This window comes from Cervus elaphus, chromosome 5, assembly GCF_910594005.1.
Source record: "Cervus elaphus chromosome 5, mCerEla1.1, whole genome shotgun sequence".
Classification (NCBI taxonomy): domain Eukaryota; kingdom Metazoa; phylum Chordata; class Mammalia; order Artiodactyla; family Cervidae; genus Cervus; species Cervus elaphus.
Window position 1 is genome coordinate 95087130 of NC_057819.1, and position 25140 is coordinate 95112269.

The following is a 25140-nucleotide window of genomic DNA, read 5'->3' on the forward strand; positions in this document are numbered from 1 at the left end:
CAGGGGCCCAGATCATTTTGGTCCTTGGAGACCCTTGGAAAGACTTTGGCTTTTACTCTGAGTGAAATGGGAAGCCCTTGGAGGTCTGGAGTAAAGGAAAGGCATGACCTGAGTACTCCCCCAAGTTTTAAAGGGTACTCTGGCTGCTGTGTTGAGAATAAATTATAGACTGTAATGTCAGAGTTAGTATCATGATATTTCATCTTTCTTATTTAACATTACCCCAGATATTTCAGTTCTTGACTTGTGACCCTTAGAAGTTTTCACTTTTAAAAATATATACATTTTACTCTTTTCTGATTTTAAGATTAATATGGATCATTGACACTCACAATGTGTAGAAAGCATAAAGAAATACACGCACCCCCAAAATTCATAATCTTACCATCCAGAGGCAATCACTGTTAATGTTTTGGCGTAATTGCTTTCTTTTTTCTGTGTCGTTTTTTTCTTTGTATTGTTGAACCTCTGTTTTAAAATTAACATTTTAACGTAAGCGCTTCTCAGTGTAATCAATAATTCTTTGTAAACATTCTGTCATATGGATATTCTGCTAATTTAGGCCGCCTGAGTTATTTCCTTTTTTCCTTCTCATTGCTAATTGCTTTATATATCTGTGTACTTAGCTCTTTGCCTTTGAGATTCTGTCCTCAGAATGGATACTTAGAAGGGAAAAATAAACATCAGTACTCACAGTCCCTCTTTTAAATCTTATTTATTTATTTTGGGCTGTGCTGGGTCTTTGTCGCTGTGCATGGGGTTTCTCTAGCTGGGGCGAGTGGGGACTGCTCTCTGTTGCGCCATGCGGACTTCTCGTTGCAGTGGCGTCTCCTGTCGTGGGGCACAGGCTCTAGGCTCGTGGGCTTCAGGAGTTGCAGCACATGGGCTCAGGAGTTGTGGTGCATAGCCTTAGTTGCTCCAAGGCATGTGGGATCTTCCCAGACCAGGGATCAAACTCACGTCCCCTGCCTTGGCAGGCAGATTCTTAACCACTGGACCACCCAGGAAGTCCTCACTCTTTTCTTCTAGACCCTTGAGATATTGCTGTTGATTTATAGTTTGCTGGTATATGCAAAAGTAATGACATGTGGACAGTGTATTTTCTGAGTCTTTTGCTAGTCTGATGGTAGCTGTTGCTTTTATATGAAAAAAGACAATGACTTGACTGATAATGCAATTAATGATCATCTTTCCCACTCAAAATTCTGTGAGTTTGCTGTCTGTTGTCTAACCAATCACACAAGCAAAGAGCCACCATGAGGGAGAGGAGGCAAATGTAACAACTAGGAGAACTGGTACTCAAAGAACTTGAAATTATAGTGAGACTGTGAAAGAAATGTTTGAATTTTTAATTTACTTTTTATTTTTTTGACTGCACCATGCAGCTTATGGAATCTCAATCCCCAATCAGGGATTGAACCTATGCCCCCTGCAGTTGAAATGCAGAGTCCTAACCTCTGGACCACCAGGGAAGTCCAAATAAGTTTTTAAGTTGAGTAAAGAGATAAGAGAAGCAATAGAAATCAAATTGAACAAATAGGACATTTGAAAAATGAATGAGCAAATTTGGAAAAAAATAATAACCAAATGAACCATTTTCATTTCTAAAAATGAAAAATGTTATTTATGAACTTGAAAACTCAATCAAATGATACTTTGGTAATTTTTTAGACCAGTAAACCTTGTCATTCCCATTAACAGCCACAGATGTTTCCTTATCATTTGCTTCTTATTAATTGTTTTTTTTACTTTTGATCCCTGGTTGGCACTCCCAACAGCTAGGAGTCCCTGGCCCCTGATTTCCACTCTACTAACTGCCATGAAGATGATGTTTTTGTGACCACATGAAACTACAGTCTTTATCTAATTAAATCAGCTGCTTATATAAGCATTCAGCCTGGCAGCTGCCTGTCCCACCTCATTTCCATTCCCTCTGTGAATCGGGCATGTTCCTTGGTCACTTTCCTGGTCTCCTTGTTGGTAAATGAATAAACTCTGACATATGTTCAAGGTTTAAAGACACAGAAAAGGGATTGAGACAGCCCTGAATAGACTGTTTCGTTTGTTTTCATATTTGGCCATACTAGGTCTTGGTTGCGGCACTTGGAGTCTTCATTGTAGCATTAGGGATCTTTAGTTGCAAAATGTGGGGTTTAGTTCCTTGTGAGTGACAGTGTTAGTCACTCAGTCATGTCCGACCCTTCACAACCCCATGGACTGCAGCCCACTAGGCTCCTCTGTCCATGGAATTTTCCAGGCAAAAATCCTAAAGTGGGTAGCCTTTCCCTTCTCCAGGGGATCTTCCCCACCCAGGGATCAAACCCAGGTCTCCTGCATTGCAGGCAGATTCTTTACTGTCTGAGCCCCAGGGAAGTTCCCTGACCAGGGACCAAACCCAGGCTTCTGTATTGGGAGCAGTCCAGTCTTAGCCACTGGACCACCAGGGACATCCCCAGTAGACCGGTTAACTAGCACATCAGGCACCCTGAGGAACCCCAGGAGGGACTTTGTGACCCAGAAGACAGTTTCCAGGATGCAGCGTACGTGACAGGATGCAGGGAAGACAGTTTCCAGGTGCAGGCAGACACATGCCCTGAAGTCAAAGCTAGAACAGGAGAAGGCAGGCAGACAAGATCTGATGCTCAGCATAAAGTAGTTTTAAAGTCAAGAACGGAGACATGAGGGAGAAGTCTGAAGCCAGGCTTATGCTTTTATTCCCTTTTTAATAACCTGGTATGTTATTTATGTCTATATTTGGAAATTAATAATTTTATCTGACTAGGCCTAGGTCATTTTCATTGATTTTTGTCTAGGACAAACGTATTTGGGTCTTCGATTCAGGAAAGCTTTTCAATTATGTTTTTGCTTACTGCTTTGTTCCGAAACTCTTCTGCTTTCTTTTGGGGAGCAAATTTTTTAAAAATTTATTATTTTTACTTATTTGGCCCTGCTGGATGTTCATTGCTGCGTGCAGGGTCTTTAGTTGCAGCATGTGGGATTTCAGAAGGTCCCCTTGGGAGCACTTTTAATTTGAAGAGTACATTTCCATTCTCTGTCTTCTGTATTCATCATTTTCAAGTTCTTTTTATTCTTCTCTTCATTCGGAAAAACCATAAAGCTTTCCATGTCCTTGATTCTTTGTTTTTGGTCTGAGTTTGGTGGTTTCCTGCGTTTGGCCTTGGTGGCTGCACCTGTGCCTTCACCCCTTCTGATGCTGTGAGCTCTGCAGGCCCAGGGTTTATCTGAGGCAGCGCAAGCGCCGCCCGCAGCCCCTCTCCTCTGTCTGGAATTCTGCTCCTCCTCTGGGGCACTTTGACTCTCTGGGACCTGGCCCTCTGGCCCTCAGAACTAGAAAGGACTTGGAAAACTTCAGCCAGTTGGTTTGGCCCTCCCCACCCTCCCACAATTGAGCTTTACTTGAAGAAAATATACCTTCCCAGATGCAACTCACCATTGCCAGCTCCTTCCCACTCCCACCTAGTTATTTTCTGGGAATCTGTGTCCCATCCATAAAGACAGAATTGAAGGAGAGAGGGCACCAGAAACTCGTAGACATACTACACCAGGAAGGCCGCCTAGGGGCAGCCCTGATACTGCACCCTGCCCCTCTGCCAAGCAGACACGTGGGGGGGCCGGTGACACCTGTTTCATCCATCCCACTTGCCTGTCTCCAGAGGCGAGCCTGACTGTAGGTTGAGCGTCAGATCGCTTCTGTGCTGGTGTCCGCTTGCCCTTGATTCACTTACTTTCCTGGGTATGTTAGTGCAAGCTGGAGAAGGACTGCCTGGGAGCTTCTAACATGATGTTGCAAGCCAGAAATTTATGTCATTGATTGTTTAGCCTCTAATCCGATTCATTTAAAAAAAGTGACTCAGTCAAAATGGTACTGTAATCAGGGGGAAAGTTAATTGGAATCCAGACTCCCCAGGAATCTAGAAACCATTCCTCCAGCCTCTAAAATGTCTACCTTTGGAGTCGGAAGGCTTCTAGGAGGACGCAGGCATGCTCTGAGGGGGATGCGCTAGAAAGAGGAGAAGAGCAATTTATAAGTAATGGGAAGCTGATTAGTACAATTAGAGCATTGCTCTCCACTCAGCGTCCCTCTGTCCGCTGTGCTTTCCCTGTCTCATTCTGCATCCTGATTATAACTCATCAGAGGCCGGGCTGCAGCAACACTCACTGTGTTTCCCCGCTGTGCTTTGCATATAAAAGGTGCTCAGGGAAGGTTTGTTGATTGAAAGACATTTGCAAAAGAGGAAAGAGGGCTCCTTGTTTAGGGCACCTTAGGACCCTTCCCCAGCAGGGTTTTTTGATTTCCCTGAAGTCTTATCACAGATGACCCTGGCTGGGGTCCCACAGGGCCCCCTGATGCTAAGTCTGTATCTCATCCTCTGGCCCCTCTCTCCTGCTTGTTGATTGACTAGAAGGAGGAACGTGGCTTCACATGGTGATTTTCAATCATCTCAACCCACCCGGCCTGGAGGGTGACCAGTAGACAGTTAAGGCCCCGGCGGGGAGGGTCTGTCTTGGCACAAGCCTTCAGGAGACTGGGAGGATCAGGGGCTCCCAGGCCCCCCACCGGCACCCGTGGGAAGCAGCCCTGCCAGCCGAGCCCAGCAGCCTCGTGGCACCTGGCTCCCAGGCGGGCGGCCCGTGCTCACCACAGGCTGCCATCTGCTTCCCCACGCGCTTCTCTTCTGGCCCTGCTGTTACTTGCAGTTTGGATTTTTGCTACAAACAACTTTGCCAGAGGGCCCCTCGGGAGGCCCGTGAGTGTGCTCATGCGTGGGTAGCTGGCGCTGGGGCGAGCAGGGGCGGCTGCCTGAGCGCCCCACCATCTCTGTCTGGCTGACCCTGGGCCGCTGGCACTGTGGCCCCAGGGGACCCCGATGGGCACACTTCCTCAGTGTATTGGTCACTGCCCACATGCCTCGGCTCTGCCGAGCGGACCTGCTGTCACTGCAGGTCCCTGGCCTCCCACGTGAGCAGGAGCGGCAGGAGGAGGAGGGTCCTGGGACCCCCAGTCTCGCCTTCCTCCTCTGGGGAGGCAGAGTGGTCTCCCACCCTCTCCCTGGTCCTTCTCAGGGTGCCTCCCTGAGCCTGTGTCCACGCACTGGAGGAAGAACTTAGTGCTCTGAGATGCTGTCTAATCCGAGAGGGAACTCACTTTCTCACTAACGCGCTCTAGTCTGCTGAGCCCACTGTCCTACCTGGGAGTCTGATCTGGCTCTGAGTCAAGCGACATGAACTCCGCACCCACTGCAGGCCGGCCAGTATCTCACTCCATCTGATCACTGGACAGATGTATTCCTGATGTATTGACTGTTGTCCTCATGGGACAGATGGGGAAACTGAGGCTTAGAGAAAGGAGGTCACTTCCGCAAAGACACTAGGTAGTAATTGATGGAGCCAGGGTTTGAAGCCAGTGGTGGTGTTGTTCAGTTAGTCATGCCCACTCTTTGCGACCCCATGAACTGTAGCACACCAGACTTCCCTGTCCTTCACTATCTCCCTGAGTTTGCTCAAACTCATGTCCATTGAGTCAAGGATGCCATCCAACCATCGCATCCTCTGTCACCCCCTTCTCCTCCTGCCTTCAATCTTTCCCAGCATCCAGTGAGTCAGCTCTTCCAATCAGGTGGCCAAAGTATTGGAGCTTCAGCTTCAGCATCAGTCCTTCCAATGAATATTCAGGACTGATTTCCTTTAAGATTGACTGGTTTGATATCCTTGGTCCGAGGGACTCCCAAGTGTCTTCTCCAGCACCACAGTTTGAAAGCATCAATTCTTCAGTGCTCAGCCTTCTTTATGGTTCAACTCTCACATCCATTCATGACTACTGGAAAAACTATAGCTTTGACTATACAGATCTTTGTTGGCAAAGTGACGTCTCCTGCTTTTTAACATGCTGTCTAGGTTTGTCATAGCTTTTCTTCCGAGGAGCAAGTGTCTTTTAATTTCATGGCTGCCTCTAAAACTCCTTCTAACAACTCTACTGTCTATCCATTCATTCACTCATTCATTCATACGGTAGTCATTGACTATTTACTATCTGCTAGGCACTGTTTGGGGATTCCCTGGTGGCTCAGACGGTAAAGCATCTGCCCGCAATGCAGGAAACCCGGGTTCGATCCCTGGGTTGGGAAGAACCCCTGGAGAAGGAAATGGCAACCCACTCCAGTACTCTTGCCTGGAAAATTCCATGGATGGAGGAGCCAGGTGGGCTGTAGGGGCCATGGACTGTAGTCCATGGGGTTGCAAAGAGTCGGACACGACTGAGTGACTTTTCACAGGCACTGTTTTAGACCCTTGGAAAATAGTGATGAACAAATCAGCCAAACATCTCTGCCTTGGGTTTACATTTTAGCAGAGACCAGGGGAGGAGAGAAGGAACAGAAGATAAACATAGCCAAAGTAATAGCTAAGCAAATTACATATATGTGTGTGTGTGTGTGTGTGTGTATGTTAGAAGCTACATGAGAAGAAGAGTAGAACAGGGCAAAGAGATCAGGAGTGTGGCATGTAGGGAGGGGAAGAGGTAGCTATGTTGAAAGTAAACCAGCCACCATGACACACCCATTAAAATGACTAATATGTGTGTGTGTGTTTTAAAATTTTATTTACTTATTTATTTGGCTGTGTCAGATCTTAGTTGTAACATGCAGGATCTAGTTTCCTGACCAGGGATTGAACTCAGGTCCCCTGCATTGAGAGTGCAGAGTCTTAGCCACCCGACCGCCAGGGAAGTCCCAGGATAGCTAATGTTTAAAAACAGGAAATAATAAGTGTTGGCGAGGATGTGGAGAAATTTGAAACCTTGTGCATTGATTGTGGGAAATTAAAATAGCGCTGCCATGGTGGAAAGCAGTATGGTGGCTCCTCAAAATCTAGAAGCAATCTGCTTCTAGATGTACACCCTGAAGAATTGAAAGCAGAGATTCAAACAGAAATTGTGCCTCCCAGTAGCCTAAAGGTGGAAGCAACCCAAGCATCTACCATGGGATGGATAGATAAACAAAGTGTGGCCTATGCCAATTATTATTCATATAATTCAGCCTTAGAAAGGAATGGAATCCTAATACATGCTACAGCATGGAAGAACCTTGAAGATATTATGCTAATTGCAATAAGCTGGACACAATAGGACACATATGGTAATATTTCCATTTATTTGAGGTTTGTAGAATAGTCTCGCTCATAGAGATAGAAAGTAGAAGGATGGTTGCCAGGGACGGTGGGGTGAAAGGAGGAATTATTGCTTAGCAGACACAGAGTTTCAGTTTGGGAAGATGACAAAGGTCTGGAGATGGACAGTGGGGACACACAACAGTACAGATACACGTGGTACCCCCGGACTGTACACCGAAAAATGGTCAGAAGGGTAAATTTTATGTTATTGTATATTGTGGGAAAAAACAGTGGGAGGGAGACTGGCCAGGGTGGGCTTCTTTGAGGAGGAGAGATGGGAGCAAAGATGAAGGAGGTGTAGCAGGGGGGCTGGTGGCTCTCAGGGGAAGAAACAGCCCAGGATGAGGCCACCCCTGGTGCCTGTGTGTTCCCAGAGCAACACGGAGCCAGCTCCCCACCTTCCACATGGAGGGTCCTGGGTTCCCCTGAGGCAGGTGTGGGAGGGGTTGGTCCCCGGAGGCTCTTTGGCCAGGGGAAGTGGAGAAGGGAGATGACAGGGTCCAACAGGAAGCCTTCAGCCCATCAGGAGCAGCGCCCGCAGGTCCTAGCATTTGTCTGTCCCACCCCTGGATGCCCCTCCCACTGATGCCCCACCCACTGATGCTTGTGATCAGCGGTCCACAAGGGTGCGAACCCTGTGGCCTGTGTGACCAGGCTTGAGAACAAGGAGGCGTGGCCCAGCTTCATTGTCCCCGTCCTCAGTTGGTGTGGCACCATCCTGACACCTGAACCTGCTTGTCCTCTCCTCCTCTGTTGGGTCCGCATGACCTGGCTTACCCTGCTATGACACCCTCCTCTGCGTGGCCCTAGGGAGGGAGGTGAAAAGCTAGGGAGAAATCTGAATGTGGTCATTTTCTTGCATGGATCTGGATAGAAATTTGGATAATCAGATTTTCCGGCCCGTTTTTCAGATGCCAAACAACGTTGGCTGGCGCGATTTCCCCAGCCAGCTGTCTGGTTAGATGCAGCCCGGGGAACGAGGCTCCATTCTTTAGGAGCTATTTATTAAGCTCCTAGGCAGTGCCCAACCATGAAATACACACCCATTCCCTCTCCTGAGGAAATAACTCAAGACACGTGTCCTCCTGCAGTGCCAGAAAATTCTTCTGTGAAAAGCAGAAGCCGAAGAGAACCGGCCTTTGTTGGGGACCTTGTCTGGGCCAGACGTGGGGCCCTGTGTCCTCACTCTTCCAGCTAAATGGAAGCTCTGGCACCTTAAATGACTGTCCAAGGTGGCAGAGCAGAGTGTGCAGAGCCTGGGCTGACAGGCTTCTGCCACTGGACGGGCTTCCTCCTCCTGATTTTTACCGCCCTCTGGAGTCAGCCTTTCTATTCCAGGATGGCCCATGGGCTGGAGGGAGACAGGACAGGTGAACAGAGGTTTCCCCCTCAGTGGCCAACGCAGTGATCCCCTCTGTCTGGGGGACCCCTGGGTCCCTGTCCTCCTCCTCCTTGCCCTGACTTTGTAAGTCGTTACATCCCAGCCTGAGCTAACACACCCACAGCCGAAGCCCAGCCTGGCCCTGACTCTTATCTAACTACTTACATCCCTGAACCTGGTTTTGAGTCCCAGTACCTGGTTGTTCTCTTGACCCTTGAACTTTGCCTGCTGCTCTCCATCCCCCTCACCATCAACTGGAGTGTTGTGTCGTGGTCACAGACCCACTCCTGATGTTCCCTGTTTGCAAATTAAATCAGAGAGGTCTGTTTGGTAGGTGACCTGGCTGGTTCCTCTCAGCATTGCACCTGGCACCTCTTCCGTGTCGTCTACGTGTGATGCTCAGCCTCACACCCCACCCCTACCTGTACAGCCTGGAGAAACCTTCACACCCACTCCCAGGGAAATGTGACCAAGAATGCATACTGCAGCATCTGTTGTAATAGCCAAAAACTGGAAACCACCCCAATGTCCTTTCATGGTGGAATAGATATATTTCAAAGGATGAATTAAAAACCCAACAGGCTGGGACTTCCCTGGTGGTCCAGTGGTTAAGACTCCATGCTCCCAACGCAGGGGGCCCAGGTTCGATTCCTGGTCAGAGAACTAGATCCCACATGCCGAAATGAAGAGTTTGGATGCCACAATTAAAAAAAAAAAAAGATCCCACATCCCACAATTAAAGATCCTGCATGCTGCAACTAAGACCTGGCACAGCCAAATAAAAAATATAAAAAGGAAAAAAACCAATGAGATGAGCAAAGAAAAAAACAAGTCACTAAAGAATAAATACACAATGACTCAAAAATATGTTGTTCAAAAACAGGTAACAGTAAATATGTTACTTATAAATGCACACTAAGGACTTCCCTGGTGGTTCAGTGGTTAAGAATCCACCTGCCAATGCAGGGAACACAGATTCAACCCCTGGTCCTGGAAGATTCCACATGCAGGAAGAGCAAATAAGCCCATGCAGCACAACTACTGAGCCCGCTTGCTGCAACTACTGAAGCCCGTGTGCCTAGAGCCTGTGCTCTGCAACTAGAGAACCCACCACAGTGAGAAGCCTGCACGCCACACGGAAGAGCAGACCCTGCTTGCAGCACCTAGAGAGAGCCTGCTCATAGCAGTGAAGACCCAGTGCAGCCAAAAATAAATAAAAAGAATTTTTACATAAGCAGTTTTTTCAAAATATAAAAGCAAAAGATTGCTTCACACAAGATTCCAGATGGTGGTTACTTCTGGAACGAAGGCAGGGAGGGCCTACAGGGCTTTCTCAGGTCCGGTCATATTTAATTTCTTAATGAGTTCACAGGTGTTTACTTGAATGTGGCTCTTTGAAACATACTGTGTTTTCATACACTTTGGTGTGTATGCTAGATTTCACAGGCACACACCCAAAAGCTAATGAGAGATCACCAAAAATCAGACCCAAAACAGCTTGAATCAGTGACATGGAGAAAAGCCTTTAAAATCTCCCAGGATGCAGGGGGAGAATAAAGTGAAAAAAACAAAGAGCTAAAAACAGTAACAGAAACAGGAATATCTGGAAGACAGAGCAGGTGATGGAACCTCAGAATGATAGGTTTTCCCCAAGAAGGAACAAGACCGATTGGAAATGAAGCAGTAATCAAATCCATAACCAAGGAAGGTGTCTGTGATTTCAGACCACACACCCGTGAAGACCCATGAGCCCTACCGTGTAGCGGTCAGCCCAGAAACCGTTTCATGTTGGCTTCAGAATGTGTTTCTGAGACTGTGTTTACATACAGGCATGTTTGTTGTTCTGGGAATTGAATCAAAATCACGGAGCTCCTCTGAAAAGACCTGGTTGAGTATAACTGGCCTGTCCAATTTTCTGATGCCAGCCCTATTCATTTCCCATGCACAGCCCACTCCATCTGGGAACAGAGACTGGCTTCGGAGCCAGACACCACCGTGGCTCGCTTGCCCTCTCTCAGATCTGTGCTGGAACAGGGAAGATAGTTCAATATTTGGTATTCAAAGGGATTTCATGCTGCATGCAAATGAAGAGTAAAAGGAGGTGGGTGGACAATGTTGGCAAAGCAAGTAATTAAGAGCAGTTGTGGAAGGGACTGCCCTGGTGGTCCAGTGGTTAAGAATCCACCTTGCAATGCAGGGGCCTCAGGTTCAATCCCTGGTCCTGGAAGATTTCACATGCTGCAGGGCACCTAAGCCTGTGCACCACAATGAAAGATCCCGCATGGTGCAGCTAAGACGGGTGCAGTCAAATAAATATTAAGATCATGGCATCTGGTGCCATCACTTCATGGCAATCAGAAGGGGAAAAAGTGGAAGCAGTGACAGATTTTATTTCCTTGGGCTCCAAAATCACTGTGGACAGTGATTGCAGCCATGAAATTCAAAGACGCTTGATACTTGGAAGAAAAGCTATGCCAAGCCTAGACAGCATATTAAAAAGCAGAGATGTCACTTTGCCAACAGAGATCCATCTAGTCAAAGCTATGGTTTTTCCAGTAGTCATGTATGGATGTGAGAGCTGGACCATAAAGAACCCTGAGCACTAAAGAATTGATGTTTTCAAATTGTGGCACTGGAGAAAACTCTTGAGAGTCCCTTGGATTGTGGGGAGATCAAACTAGTCAGACCTAAAGGAAATCAACCCCAAATATTCATTAGAAGGACTGATGCTGAAGCTCCAATACTTTGGCCACCTGATATGAAAACCAGACTCACTGGAAGAGATCCTGATGCTGGGGAAGATTGAGAGCAGGAGGAGAAGGGGGCGACAAAGGATGCGATGATTGGATGGCATCACTGGCTCAATGGACATAAATTTGAGCAAACTCTGGGAGATAGTGAAGGACAGGGGAGCCTGGCGTACTGCAGTCAAAGGGGTCGCAGAGTCGGACACGACTTAGCAGCTGAACAAAAACAACAGCAAAGCAGTAATGGAAGCGTCATTCTTCTCTGTGGATTTGTTAAACTTGCAAGAGCATCCTAGACCAAGGAGAACACAGTCTCTCTGGAACCAGAAAGAAAAGGAAGACAGGGGGCTCTGTTCTCAGTGACTGCTAGTGACCCTTCCATGTTGCAGATGATCTGGGAGATGCAAGGGCTGGGGAGGGGGAGAGAAGGTGCCCCTGGGGACCCCTGGAGAGAGTGAGGCCAGCGCTGAAGGTTGGCCTGCCTGTCCCAGACATTCTCTCTGACTCTGGGGCACTTACTCCACAAGCATCACAAGCCTTTATTGGATGCCACCTCCCTCTGGAGCTGGCAAATGCTCCTCACCAGTAACTGTGCGGAAACCTCGCCTGCATGAACCCGTCACCGGGGGTTAATGGCAGCCACAGCATTTCCTCCAGTTCTGAAATAATCTAACCAAGGTGTTTAAATTATCTGTCAAGAAAACAGATAGCACCCTCAGAATATGTCTTCTTGCTGCATTCTTTTTTTTTTTCTTTTCCACTAGGCTAGCAATTGCCTGCCACCCAGGCTGACCTGGTTGCTCAAAAACCCACTTGAAATGAAGGGGAAATTTGCTCAGGCCCTGGGGAAGGCTCCCACTCCAGGGCTGAGCAAGGAGCTGCTCATGTAGGTGGGGAGGTAGAAGAAGGGGCAGGTGTGTGCTCTCTGGCTTTGCTGGAGCTTAATTTGTCCGGGTGATGCTCAGGCCTGGCCCCCATAGGCAGAGCCTGAAAGGCTACTAACAGTATTCAGGAAGGTGGGGTTGTACTTTCCTGGCAGAAGGAGCTTGTTCACTCTGATTGGGGGCCTAGGGTGGGTGGGGGGATGGTAGGGACTTTCTCACTGGCTCACCAGCACACACATATAGGCGCGTACACACACACACACATATACACACACACCCCTGATATGTTTTAAGGTGTTAATCTTTAAATTGCAAATATGCAAATACTCCTGGGAGAGGTCTCACTTAACTTTCCCCTACACCTCAGTTGTTAGTTAACACTTTATTTGGCTGCACCGGGTCTTAGTTGTGGCATGTGGGATCTAGTTCCCTGACCAGGCATCGAACCCAGGGCCCCTGCATTGGGAGTGCAGAGTCTTAGCCATTGGACCACCAGGAAAGTCCCTGGAGCTTATTTTAATTCATCTGTTGGTCAAATGAACTAGACTATTGAGCCATTTTTTAAGCAGATTGGATGCATCTGTTTTCAATTTTTGCCAATAGGATTCACACACCTTTGTGGAGTAAGAAGCATAGCCCTTTTCTGATTATAGAGGCAGGAGGAGATGTCATCCTCGGCATATAGAATAGCAGTGATGCCGTTTCCATGGGCTGCCTCTGGTTATACACGTGTAGCATGGGCTTGCAACCTCATCCTGCCCCTCACTCCTCACCCTAAATAAACCTGCATAGTCACATCCATGCTACAGTCCACACATGACATATAAATGCTGAGTCACCATCCCACTTGATTAGGGTAGCAGTAAAGGAAGTTGTTTCTGCTTCCCAAGTGGCTCAGTGGTAAAGTATCCACCTGCCAATGCAGGAGTCACAGGAGACATGGGTTCAATCCCTGGGTCGGGAAGATCCCCTGGAGAAGGAATTGGCAACCCACTCCAGCGTTCTTGCCTGGAGAATCACATGGACAGAGGAGCGTGGCAGGCTACAATCCACAGGGTCACAAAGAGTCAGATACAACTTAACAACTAAACAACAAAGCCAGCTGTAAAGTCGGGTGGTCCCTGGTTTGACTGGGTGGTGTTCCTGGCATAAAATATTCCTGAAAACACACGCGCACGTTACCTTAGCACATCTTGTGTGCCTTGCTCCATATCAGCTTGTCGCCCTCAGCAGTAACTGTGGCTTTCCAAAATCAGCTTGTCACCACGGAAACCTGGTCAGAGGGCGCTGCCCAGAAGTCTTGAGAGCAGCATCTCTTCCAACTCATAGCATGGTGCCCGAGGCCCTTCTCTTTTCCAAGGAATCCAGTTCTCCCTGCCTTTATGCTGGGAAGCCCTGAAGTGAAGTGAAAGTCGCGCAGTCGTGTCCAACTCTTTGTGACCCTATGGACTCTACAGCCCATGGGATTCTCTAGGCCAGAATACTGGAGTGGGTAGCCTATCCCTTCTCCAGGGGATCTTCCTGATGCAGGAATCTAACCAGCGTCTCCTGCATTGCAGGCAGATTCTTTACCAACTGAGCTATCAGGGAAGCCCTGGTTCCCTTTAAAACGCTGTCCAGGGTTTTCTCATTGTCAGAATTCTGACTCCTGGAGGTGAAGTGGGGGCAGTGACGTTGGAGAGGGAGCTTGTCTTTCTGCAGGGGTAGAAAGGTCAGTGTTGAGAACTCATACTGGTATTTTCAAGCTAACCATAACTTGACGAAGCCTTCCCATCTTGCTCCGCTACAAAAATTTTAATTACTGCTTTCCTTTTCTATCAGCTTTTCTCCCTTAAGCACATCCAGATTCAATATACCAGCCATAGAGTGTTCTCACTCCCCATGTGTCCACCCGCCAAGCAGCCCAGGGATTTAATAACATTGACATCCAATTACCAATCTGTTACACTTCAATTTAAATCAAAGTAATACCTGCATGTGCTTTTTAAAAAATCCAGCTGTGCTGACGGGCTTATTCTGAAGAAAGGAAGGGGCCAGATAGTCACCTCCCTCACCCATCACATACAGACCACTTGCTTTAGTTCACGTGCTGGCTCCTGCCATGACTTTTTAAACAAAATACTGTTGTTCTTTTATTTTTTTTTTTTACATTCTCCTTTTATTTATTTATTTTTCTTTTGGCCGAGCCGCACAGCTTGTGGGATCTTCCCCAACCAGGGGATCGAACCAGTGCCTTCTGTATTGGGATCACCGAGTCTGGACCATCAGGGAAGTCCCCACGTTTTGATAATTTATGATACCTTGACCCCTGGACCATCCAAAGGAAAATGTTCCTAGTACCATGATCAAATGATTTCTTTTTAACTCTTGATGTCTTAACACCATGTCACATTTTGAGTTACTGAATATTTGGACCATGACTTTCTGGTATGATTTTTAGTTTTCCCTGGAGTTTTTTTATTAATCTTTTTTCTCACTCATAAAAGAATAATGAAACTCTGTGTCTTTTTTTTTTTTTTAAAACTCTGTGTCTTTTTTTTTTTAACTCTGTGTCTTTTTATGCAGCTTCTTGATTTTACCTTCCCTTTTCCTGTCAGAAACCCCTTCAGACCCTTTTCTAGCTCCAGCCTGCACTACTTACTGAAAGCTGTCTTCATGGCATTTCCCTTTGACTCACTTCCTAAGTTGAAGACATTGTTCCAGGATTTTATCTTCCTCTTTCTTGTTTTTCCCTTGTCTTTTGCTGTAGCCCATCCCAAAGTACCCCGGTTCGATTGCTGGGTCGGGAAGATCTGCTGGAGAAGGGATAGGCTACCCGCTGCAGTATTCTTGGGCTTCCCTTGTGGCTCAGCTGGTAAAAAATCTGCCCGCAATGCAGGAGACCTGGGTTCAATCCCTGGGTTGGGAAGATCCCCTGGAGAAGGGAAAGGCTACCCACTCCAGTATTCTGGCCTGGAGAATTCCATGGACTATACGGTCCATGGGGTCGAAAAGAGTCGGACACGAATGAGCGACTTTCACTTTCATCCCAAAGTAACTTCTTAAAAAGGGAGTGTGCACAGGAAAACTGGAGTCCTCGCAAGTCTAACAATGTCTCTCCTGTTCTTTTGTTTGATTGATATTTGACTGGTAGAGTTCTAGATGCATGATCTTTAAGCATCTAGTGTTGCCGATGATGTCTGATGCCATTCTAATTCTGGTTTCCTTAAAGGAGACCTTTTTTTTTTTCTTTCTGGAAGCTTTGGTGATCTTATTTGAAATTTATAACTAAATGATTTTATGAGTATGTGGGCAGAGGAGCCTGGCATGCTACATTACATAGGATCACAAAGAGTCGGACACGACTGAAATGACTTAGCATGCATGACCATTTTACTTTTCATTTTTTCCTGCCATATATTCAATTATAAACCTTTTTAAATTTTTTAAATTAATTAATTTATTTTCAGCCATGCTGGCTCTTCATTGCTGTCCACAGGCTTTCTCTAGTTGCAGAGAGCAGGGGCTACTCTTTAGTTGTAGTGCTCTGGCTTCTCATTGTTCGGGCTTCTCTAGGGCATTAATCATGACGTTATGTGGCAACCTGGATGGGAGGGGAGTTTGGGAGGAGAATGGATACATGTTTATCTATGACTGAGTTCCTTTGCTTCCCACCTGAAATTATCACAACATTGTTAATTGACTGTACTCCAATATAAAATGGTCTTCCCTTGTGGTTTAGCTGGTAAAGAATCCACCTGCAATGCGGGAGACCTGGGTTCGATCCCTGGGTTGGGAAGATCCTCTGGAGAAGGGAAAGGCTACCTACTCCAGTATTCTGGACTGGAGAATGCCATGGACTGCATAGTCCATGGGGTTGCAAAGAGTCAGACATGACTGAGCAACTTTCACTTTCAATATAAAATAAAAAGTTAAAAAAAAATTCCATCATGAGAGCCCCACCTTTATGACCTCATCTGAACCCAATTACCTCCCAAAGGTCCTCATCTTTAAATATCATCACTTTGGAGGTTATGGCTTCAACATGTGAATTTGGGGATAGGGCACAGTTCAGCCCATAGCACCCTCTAAGATTCCGTGTGTCTCATAAGTAACCTGAGTTACTTAAAGCCTTGAAATTTGGACACATGTTCAGGAGTCTCAGCTGATGTGTATCTGTTAGGCATCTTTCGTGTGATAGCAGGTGCTGGCTGACCTGGGGGGCACCTGCCGTCAGGGCATTTTCAATCTGGTGCAAGAAACAGGAAAATAGGCATTCCCAACAGTGTGTGTGCACTGCAGTGAGAGACCTGCACAGTGCTGTGGAAGCTTCTGGATAAAAGTAATTCCCTAAAGGCTGGATTTCATTATCCCAGCCCAGGGAAGGAGGAAGGATCTGCTTGTTAAAAGGTCTGGAAGCGTGAGACAGCTTAGTGTGGTCCAGGAGTGGGCCTGGCTATGTCGGCTGACCCCGAGTGTGGGAGAGAGAGGAGACTGGAAACGAGGCTGGGGAGGAAGGTGGGGGGGCTGGGGTCTGGGGTCTTCCTGGCCTTGCTGTAGAGTCTCGGTTGCCTTTTAGAGCTCGTGAGAGGTCAGCGCTCTGTGTGTGTGTGTGTGTGTTCATTCAGGTAATGGGATAGGGAGGGTGTATGTATGTGTGTGCGCGCACACGCAGGTAATGGGGGAGGGTGTATGTGTGTGTGTTTAGGTGATGGGGTAGGGAGGGTGTGTGTGGGGGTGTGTGTGTGTGTGTTCATTCAGGTAATGGGATAGGGAAGATGTGTGTGTGTGTGTGTTTAGGCAATGAGGCAGGGAGAATGTGTATATGTGTGCACATGTGTGCGTGTGTGTGTGCGTGCATGTTTTTGTTCGGGTAATAGGGTAGGGAGGGCTGTGCTGTCTCCCTGCCAGGGTGGGTTGACCCTTTGAGAGCCATCCAATAATGGGCCATTTCACGTGGCTTTTCAAGACTGGAGCTTGTAAAGCAAACAGAAAATGGTCTCCCTGAAGGCAGAGTCCCACGCTCTGTCCCCTGGGGACAGTTCCTTTGCTTTGCCTTCTTGGTTTGTTCGTTCAGTCCCTCAGGCTCCCTGCTGGGTCCAGGGAATGGGGTGGGGGTGTGATGGTTCCAGCACAGCCCGCTCTGGAAGAGCCCAGGCCCCTGAGCTGGATGAGGGCCTATGGAAGCAGAGGAGCCCTGATTCTGCACAGAATGTTCCAGAAGGCTCCCGTGGCGAAGCGTCCCCGCCTCTTGGAGCCGAGGATGAAGGTCACTCCAGGTGGAAGGAACAGCATGTGCAAAGGCCACAGACAGTCCCCCTGCTCCGACCCATGGGGTGACGGCAGAGAGTGTGGACACCTCACCTGAGTTCACATAGGTGCACTATTGAGTTGTGGGAGGAGCGGAGAGGCGGTAACACAGGGAAGGCAGAGCAGTGGACAGGGTCAGAGGTCTTAGGCCACCCCGCCTTCTCATCTTCCCCTAGGCTGTTCCCCCAGGCCTGCCCTCCTGTCCAACAAGGTCTGTCAATTACCACCTTCTCCAGCCAGAGCCCTTTAGGAAATGCCGATGATGAGTGATTGTTATCATGGTAATTAAAATTCCCTGGGAACAGCTTGGCTAATATCCATCAGTATCTGCAGTCAGCTTGGCCGTGAGCTGAAATCGGGATGAACGCCTCGAAGCAGAGCTCAGAGTGCCAAGCAGTGCGTGAGGAGGATTTAAGGCTGAGGCCACCCACCCCCCACCCCCCACCTCCTACCTCCTGCAAGTGCCATGGGGGCTGTGTGGGTCTTTCCTCCTTAAATGGCATTTACGAGGCTGGGTGCTTTGCTGCCTTTATCACAGTGAGGAACACGTGAGGAACAGAGCAGGACTCTGCAGAATCTCATGGCTTCTCTAGAAAGCAAATGTTTGCCCCATTTGTGGCCTGAGACCTGGTGGTTGGGGGTTAATTTCCATGGAGCGCTCTTCCCAGCACTGTTCTTGGGGAGGGGGTCAAGTGTTGATGCTTGACTGTGGGTGATGGGCTTGGATGCACAGAGCAGAAATCATGTGATGAAAAGCTACTTCGGTGTATCTTGCAGGGTTGGTGGGGGCAGGGCAGTGAGGAAAGAGAAGGTGTGAGGACAGGCGTGGGCCCATGTTGGGGGGAGGGGAGATGGCTGCTCAGAACTGGGATCCCCCACCCCTTACCAGTCCAGCTCTCCCATGCAGAAGGCATTTTCCAAAACCCGGACAGCATCTTGAATGCACCTGTACATCCTGTGCCTCCCATACAAGGTGATGCACCTGTGTGCTCTCACCTGACCCTCTACCTCCACCACCCCCATTCCGGCCTGGAGGAATCAGGAAGTGCTGCTCCTCTAGCTGGTCCAGGATCCTCCGCCAGTCTGTCTGATCTCTGCCCATCTCAGTAGTACCAGCCTTCCACTGGGACTGCAGCGCCAGCATGAGAGAAACAGACAGACTGAAGCCCTGTTACAGTGAACTGAACTCACCTGCCCACTAGACCCCAGGGAGGCCCTGCAGGCCTGGCAGACTGGTAGGGCCATGGCCCCTGCTGAGCATAAATATTGGGGTGAATTATATGAAATTTGCAAGGGTTTTTATAGGTCAAAAATGGTTGCATATAAAAAAAAGTAGGTTGAATATCAAGAGTTTCATGCAATTCAATCTAATATTTTGGATCCTATGCTCTTTATCCTGTTTTCCAAAAGAATTTGACTGATGAACGTTTTTTAAGTGGGTGGTAGGGTGGATCGTTGTAACAGGAAGTGAGGCTGATGGTGCGGGGCCTGCTGGCTGTGATGTGCCAGGGCAGGCAGGGGCAGCTGGGGCTGTGGGTCTCCCTGCTACTTGAGGAAAGACTGGGAGCACATGGCTGCCTTGTGCCCTGGAGGTCACGAGTCAGGAAGGTGCACGGCACGTCCTGCTAGGCACTCCCTGTTTATTCCTCTTAAATATGAAGTGGTAAATCCACTTGATTAATTACAAGAACTTGGGTGAAACCCTCAGGCCACTTCCCCAGGAAGGCGCCAGACGTTATGGATTAGGACAAGCTCCAACGAGCAACCGGTGCCTGCCAATTCAGTCATTCAGCCAGTGTATCAGATGTGTTCTAGGAGCTTGAAGGTCAATAGTGAGCAGAGGGGCCCTGGGCCTCCCCCCTGAGTGGTAGACTTTTGTGGGAGAGACAGATAAAAATAAAGGACCAGCCAAGGGACTTACCTATCTGTCCAGTGGTTAAGACCCTGTGCTTCCAGGGCAGGGGGCACAGGTTTGATCCCTGATTGGGGATCAAACTAAGATTCCCACATGCCTCATGGTATAGACAAAATGTTAAATAAACAAAGGACTTTCCAGAAGGTGGAAGCAACCCAGTGTCCAATGATGGATGAGTGGATAAAGAAAGTGTGATATATACATAAAACAATATTATTCAGCCTCAAAAAGGAAGGAAGTCCCATACTGATGAACCCCAAGGACATTACGCTCAGTGAAATAAACCAAATACTGTATGTACTTCAAAAAGACAACTACTGTATGATTCCACTTAATTCCTAGAAAGTAGAACAGTGGTCACCAGGCCCAGAGGGAGAAGGGAGTGGGGACTTGTTTCATGGGTCAAGTTTTTTAGTTTTGGAGACACGTGTGCCCCAGTGTTCATCGCAGCACTGTTTATGATAGCCAGGACATGGAAGCAACCTAGATGTCCATCAGCAGATGAATGGATAAGAAAGCTGTGGTACATATACACAATGGAATATTACTCAGCCATTAAAAAGAATACATTTGAATCCGTTCTAGTGAGGTGGATGAAACTGGAGCCTATTATACAGAGCAAAGTAAGTCAGAAAGAAAAACACCAATACAGTATACTAACGCATATATATGGAATTTAGAAACGATGATCCTATATGCGAGACAGCAAAAGAGACACAGATGTAAAGAACAGACTGTTGGACTCTGTGGGAGAAGGCGAGGGTGGGATGATTTGAGAGAATAGCATTGAAACATGTATGTTATCATATGTGAAATAGATCGCCAGTCCAGGTTCGATGCATGAGACAAGTGGTCGGGGCTGGTGCACTGGGATGACCCTGAGGGATGGGATGGGGAGGGAGGGGAAGGGGGGTTCAGGATGGGGAACACATGTAAATCCATGGCTGATTCATGTGAATGTATGGCAAAAACCGCCACAATATTGTAAAGTAATTAGCCTCCAATTAAAATAAATTTTAAAAAATAGTTTTAGTTTTACAAGATAGAAAGAGTTTTGGAGATATGCTACCCAACAGTGTGAATGTCCTTAACTTATTGAACTGTATACTTAGAAATGGTTTAGAGGGTAAATTTACAGCATAGTGTGGGGTCCTGCCCCACTGGGGAACTGACTTTTCTTCCTGGAGGGCAGGCTGACAATATGTGTCATCTTAATGAACACACATCCTTTGACCCAGCAGTTCAACTGCTGGGAATACTTCCTAAGGCAGTAGCCGAAGCCTGTCTCTTGGGTGTGTCAGGGCATTGGTTGCAGCTCAGTTCAGAAGCGTGAAAAATAGGAAACAATTTAAGCATTCATCAATAGTGGGGCAGAGGGTGATTTAACTAAGTTTAATAAATATAAACCATAGTTTGATATAGAGACCATTACAATATTTATTAACACAGAACAACTGCTATGATATATAGTTAAGTACCATAGAATACATCTATGTGATTTATTCTTCCAAAAGAGGAAGGAAGGAAGGAAGGAAGGGGGAGGAGACTGAATTGGGTGTATGCCAGGGAAGGGTGTAAGAGAATTCACAGCCCAGTGTTAAGCAGGGCTCTGTCTGTGTGGCTGTCTTCATTATGCTCTCTTGTTATTGCCTGAATTTTGCACATGCTGTGCTGTGTTTAGTTGCTAAGTCATGTCCGACTCTCTGCAACCCCATGGACTGTAGCCTGCCAGGCTCCTCTATCCATGGGGATTCTCTGGGCAAGAATACTGGAGTGGGTTGCCATGCCCTTTTCCAGGGATCTTCCCAACCCAGGGATAGAACCCAGGTCTCCCTCATTGAAGGCAGACTCTTTATCAGCTGAGCTACCAGTGAGTGAGTGAGTGAGTGAAAGTCGTGTCTGAGTCTGCAACCTCATGGACTGTGCAGTCCATGGAATTCTCCAGGCCAGAATACTGGAGTGGGTAGCCTTTCCCTTCTCCAGGGGACCTTCCCAATCCAGGGATGAACCCAGGTATCCCTCATTGCAGATGGATTCTTTATCAGCTGAGCCACAAGGGAAGCCCAAGAATACTGGAGTGGGTAGCCTATCCTTTCTGCAGCAGATCTTCCTGTCCCAGAAGTCAAAGTGGGGTCTCCTGCATTGCAGGGGGATTCTTTACCAATTGAGCTATGAAGGAAGACCCTAATTTTGTTTGCTCTGTATGTATTTCTCAGGAATAATATAAATAAAAAAAGACAAAGCAGAACCATGGCTGTTTAGGGAGGCAGTGCAGTGCAGGTCCTAAACCTGCCCAGACCCCACCAGTCACAGAGGGTCGCCTCACTCGGTCTCCCTGAGGCTCACACACGTGGAGGCAGTAGGTTGGGTACCAGGGGAGGGCAGGCAATGCCAGCATTGTTGGATACCCAGGCCTCCGCTTAGCAGAGGGAGGCCAGGTAAGCCCCTCGCCAGCTTCCCCATGGCATTTTGGGCTTGGGCACCTGGTCTCAGGAGCCACGCAGCAGCTCTGCAGGAACAGGGTGGCCTTGCCAGTGACTGTTTGTGTTTATCTCCTCTCTCTCTATGGCACTTCTCTGCCCTCTAAGCATCCAGACCCTTGGTGTCCATGGCGCTGATGAGTGACCTACTGAGGATTTAGCACTCACAACCACAATTTAGAGAGCCCCCACTGCACATCTTTAGACTGTTGAGATGAGACTGTAGGACCTCTGGTGTGATGTAGAGGCCAACAGAATGGTGAACTGGTGTTGGGCAAGTTGCTTGACTTGTCCAAGCCTCAGTTTTCCCATATGGAAAATGGGGATAATAATAGAGCGTCCTCAAGGAACCGTTATCACTGGATGCCTCTCGGAATGGGGGAGGAGACATTTTGATTTCACACTTTGTGAATTTTAGATCTTATGCATACATTACTGATTCAAAGAAATAAATACATATTGTAGGAGGGCTGCGAGAGGATCAGAAAGGGTTTTCTAAGGTGGCTCCATGAAGCATTCATCCCACTAGATGGGTTCTGTGTTATTCAAGTGTAGTGTTAGTCACTCAGTTATGTCTGACTCTCTGTGACCCCATGGACTGTAGCCCACCAGGCTCCTCCGTCCATGGGATTTTCTAGACAAAAATACTGGAGTGGGTTGCCATTTCCTCCTCCTGGGGATCTTCCTGACCCAGGGGTTGAACCCCAGTCTCCTGCATTGCAGGCAGATTCTTTACCATCTGAGCCACCAGGGAACAGAACATAACTTTATTATGTTATTCAAGAGCCACACCCAAACACAGGCCCTTCTACACTGGGAAGCTGGAAGGGAGGGCTCAGTGACTCGTGTCTGGGACAGGGTTTGGACTCCGTGGTCCTGAGTCTGTCACTCTGGAGCATAAGGAGGTGACTGCCATCTGTTTGGAAAAATAGGCACACGTCAATCCACAAGTGAACAGGAAGCGCTGTACCATGAAGTGCCACAGTTACGGTTATGTAGACCCATCACTAGGATTGAGTTTCTGTAGGAAAACTTGCTGGGTAGGTTCCACTGGGAAGCACTGCATCTCCTTTTGCCCTATTGGAGATCATTATGCACATTTGTGTGTTAAAGGCTCTGAGAAGTCCTGCGGTAACAGCTTGGTTTAATTGAATGCTTCTCACTGTACAGTATGGGGTACATGATCAGGGACTCTTCCTTATTTTGTTCTTTTTTTCCTTTTTTTTTTTGGCCCAGCCCCTGCTAACATCCCACAGAAGCAGGGTGGTGCAGAGGGTCATGGAGTGGGAAACACTGTCCTCTAGAGAATGAGGGCAGACTCTGGTCTTCTGATTTTTTTTAATTATTATTATTTATTTCTGACTGCGCCGGGTTAACAATGCTGTGAACAGGCTTTCTCTAGTTGTGGCGAGCGGGGGCTCCTCCCTCATTGCAGTGCTCGGGCTTCTCACTGCGGTGGCTTCTCTTGCAGAGCGCAGGCTCTAGGTGGGCAGGCTCAGTAGTTACGGCACGTGGGCTTAGTTGTCCCCTGACATGTGGGATCTTTTTGGACCAGGGATTGAACCCATGTCCCCTGCATTGGCAGGCGGATTCTGGACCACCTGGGAAGTCCTGGTCTTCTGCTGTGAAATTGTCCCTCTTGAGTAGGAGACTTGGTCCCCTGGTTGCACGTCCCTCAGATGAGACGAGGAGGGTGACCGTGAGGGTCGTGGGCACCTTGTCTGTCGAGTGGCTGCTCCGTGCCTGGGCCCAGGTTGTGGGGATTTATATTCACACGTGAGCCTGATCCTCTTGGCCGCCCCAGGAGCCAGCGCTGCTCCTGCCTCCTACCTACCAAAGATGAAACTGGGAGTGGGGGGGGCGGGGGGTCGATGCGTCCAGATCTCCCGGCTGCAGGGCAACAGATCTAGGATTCAACCCCAGCATGGCTGCTCTGACCACCCCCAAGGTTCCTCTTCTCGGAAAAGGTCATGGCCTTCCTTTACCCACTCCTACTCTTCTTACAAATGCCCTGAAGGCATTTCCTTCATCAGGAAAGAGATTACGGAGCACTTGATGTTTTCTGAAGCAGATGTTAAGGGTTCCGGGACCTCACCTCAGTCTCTGCCCTGAATTCTAATCTGTGGCTCACTCTGAGCTCCGGCCTGTCTGTGCCCTGCATAGGGATGACCGCCTCCCAAGAAGCTCTCCAAGACCACGGCCAATACCAGGCTGTGGCCAGCCCGGCTCTTCCTTCCGCCTCTTGTGTCTCTGCCCAGAATCTTGAGGGATAGCGGGGGGGGAGGGCAGGAGGGAGGCAATGGCTTCTTGCACACCATCTGGGAGGGAGGGCTGGCTCAGGGGCGGGGGGCTCATGTCACAGGGAGAGCTGCTCTGTATCCTGTGCTCTGAGCCGATGTCTCCCCCCACCAGGTCTGGAAGAGGTCAGGGGCCTGGTTCTACAAAGGGATCCCCAAGTTCATCCTGCCCCTGAAGACCCCCGGCCAGGCCGATCACCCCTCCTTCCGACCGTTGCCTGTGGAGCCGGCAGAGCAAGAGCCCAGAAGCACTGAGACCAGCCGCGTCTATACCTGGGCCCGAGGGAGAGGTAAGGTCCCCATCACCCCCCTCCCGGGACCGCAGCCAACATTCGGCTCATCAACCCGCCAGGCGCTGCCTCGGGCGCCGGCCAGTGCCCGCCACACCCCCACGCAGCCCACACTGGTCTGCATCCCTCTCTGTGCCCTCGGCTCTATCTGCACCACGTGGGCGGCTGGACCTCAGCAGGGTGCTTGCTTCCAGTGGGAGGGGCCCCTGTGGGCCGTGTCACAACCAAGCACAAATTTGGGGGCAGGGCTGCTGTGAGCAGCGCTATGGATGTGTGAAGAAATGTGATGTCAATTGAGGTTTCTTGCAAAGGATGAAAATGCCTCTTTCTAAGGCAGATGTATACCATCTCTTCTCATCACTTGTCTTATGTCTCAGAAAAAGGGGCTCCTTGGCTTCCCTGGTCCTGACAAGCAAACAGATAGTGTGCCAGGGCCCCTTGGTGTTCGTGGTGGCCAGCTGAAGCGGGTGTGCCCTAAGTGGCCACCGTCAGAAGAGGAAATGGCTACCATCACGGGTCATGACAACAGTGCCAAGCATGGTGGATGGCTCTCTACTGCTTGCATGATGTTTTAGTGTTTGCAATTTTATTTTCAAAGCTCTTGGTCTCACAACAGGCTCCAGAAGTGGACAGGGCAGCTATTTTATAGCCCTATTTCATAGATGAGTA

The 25140-nt window shown here is 48.4% G+C and overlaps 1 protein-coding gene across 5 annotated transcripts in view; it reads left to right on the plus strand.

Annotated features, from left to right (window-relative positions):
- RPH3AL (rabphilin 3A like (without C2 domains)) overlaps window positions 1-25140 on the plus strand; it is a 136521-nt gene that overhangs the window by 86326 nt on the left and 25055 nt on the right. For all 5 annotated transcript variants that reach the window (XM_043903320.1, XM_043903319.1, XM_043903324.1 and 2 more), the window contains one exon: window positions 24297-24471. In XM_043903320.1, coding sequence (XP_043759255.1) covers window positions 24297-24471 — 175 coding nt within the window. The remainder of the gene's footprint in view (window positions 1-24296; window positions 24472-25140) is intronic.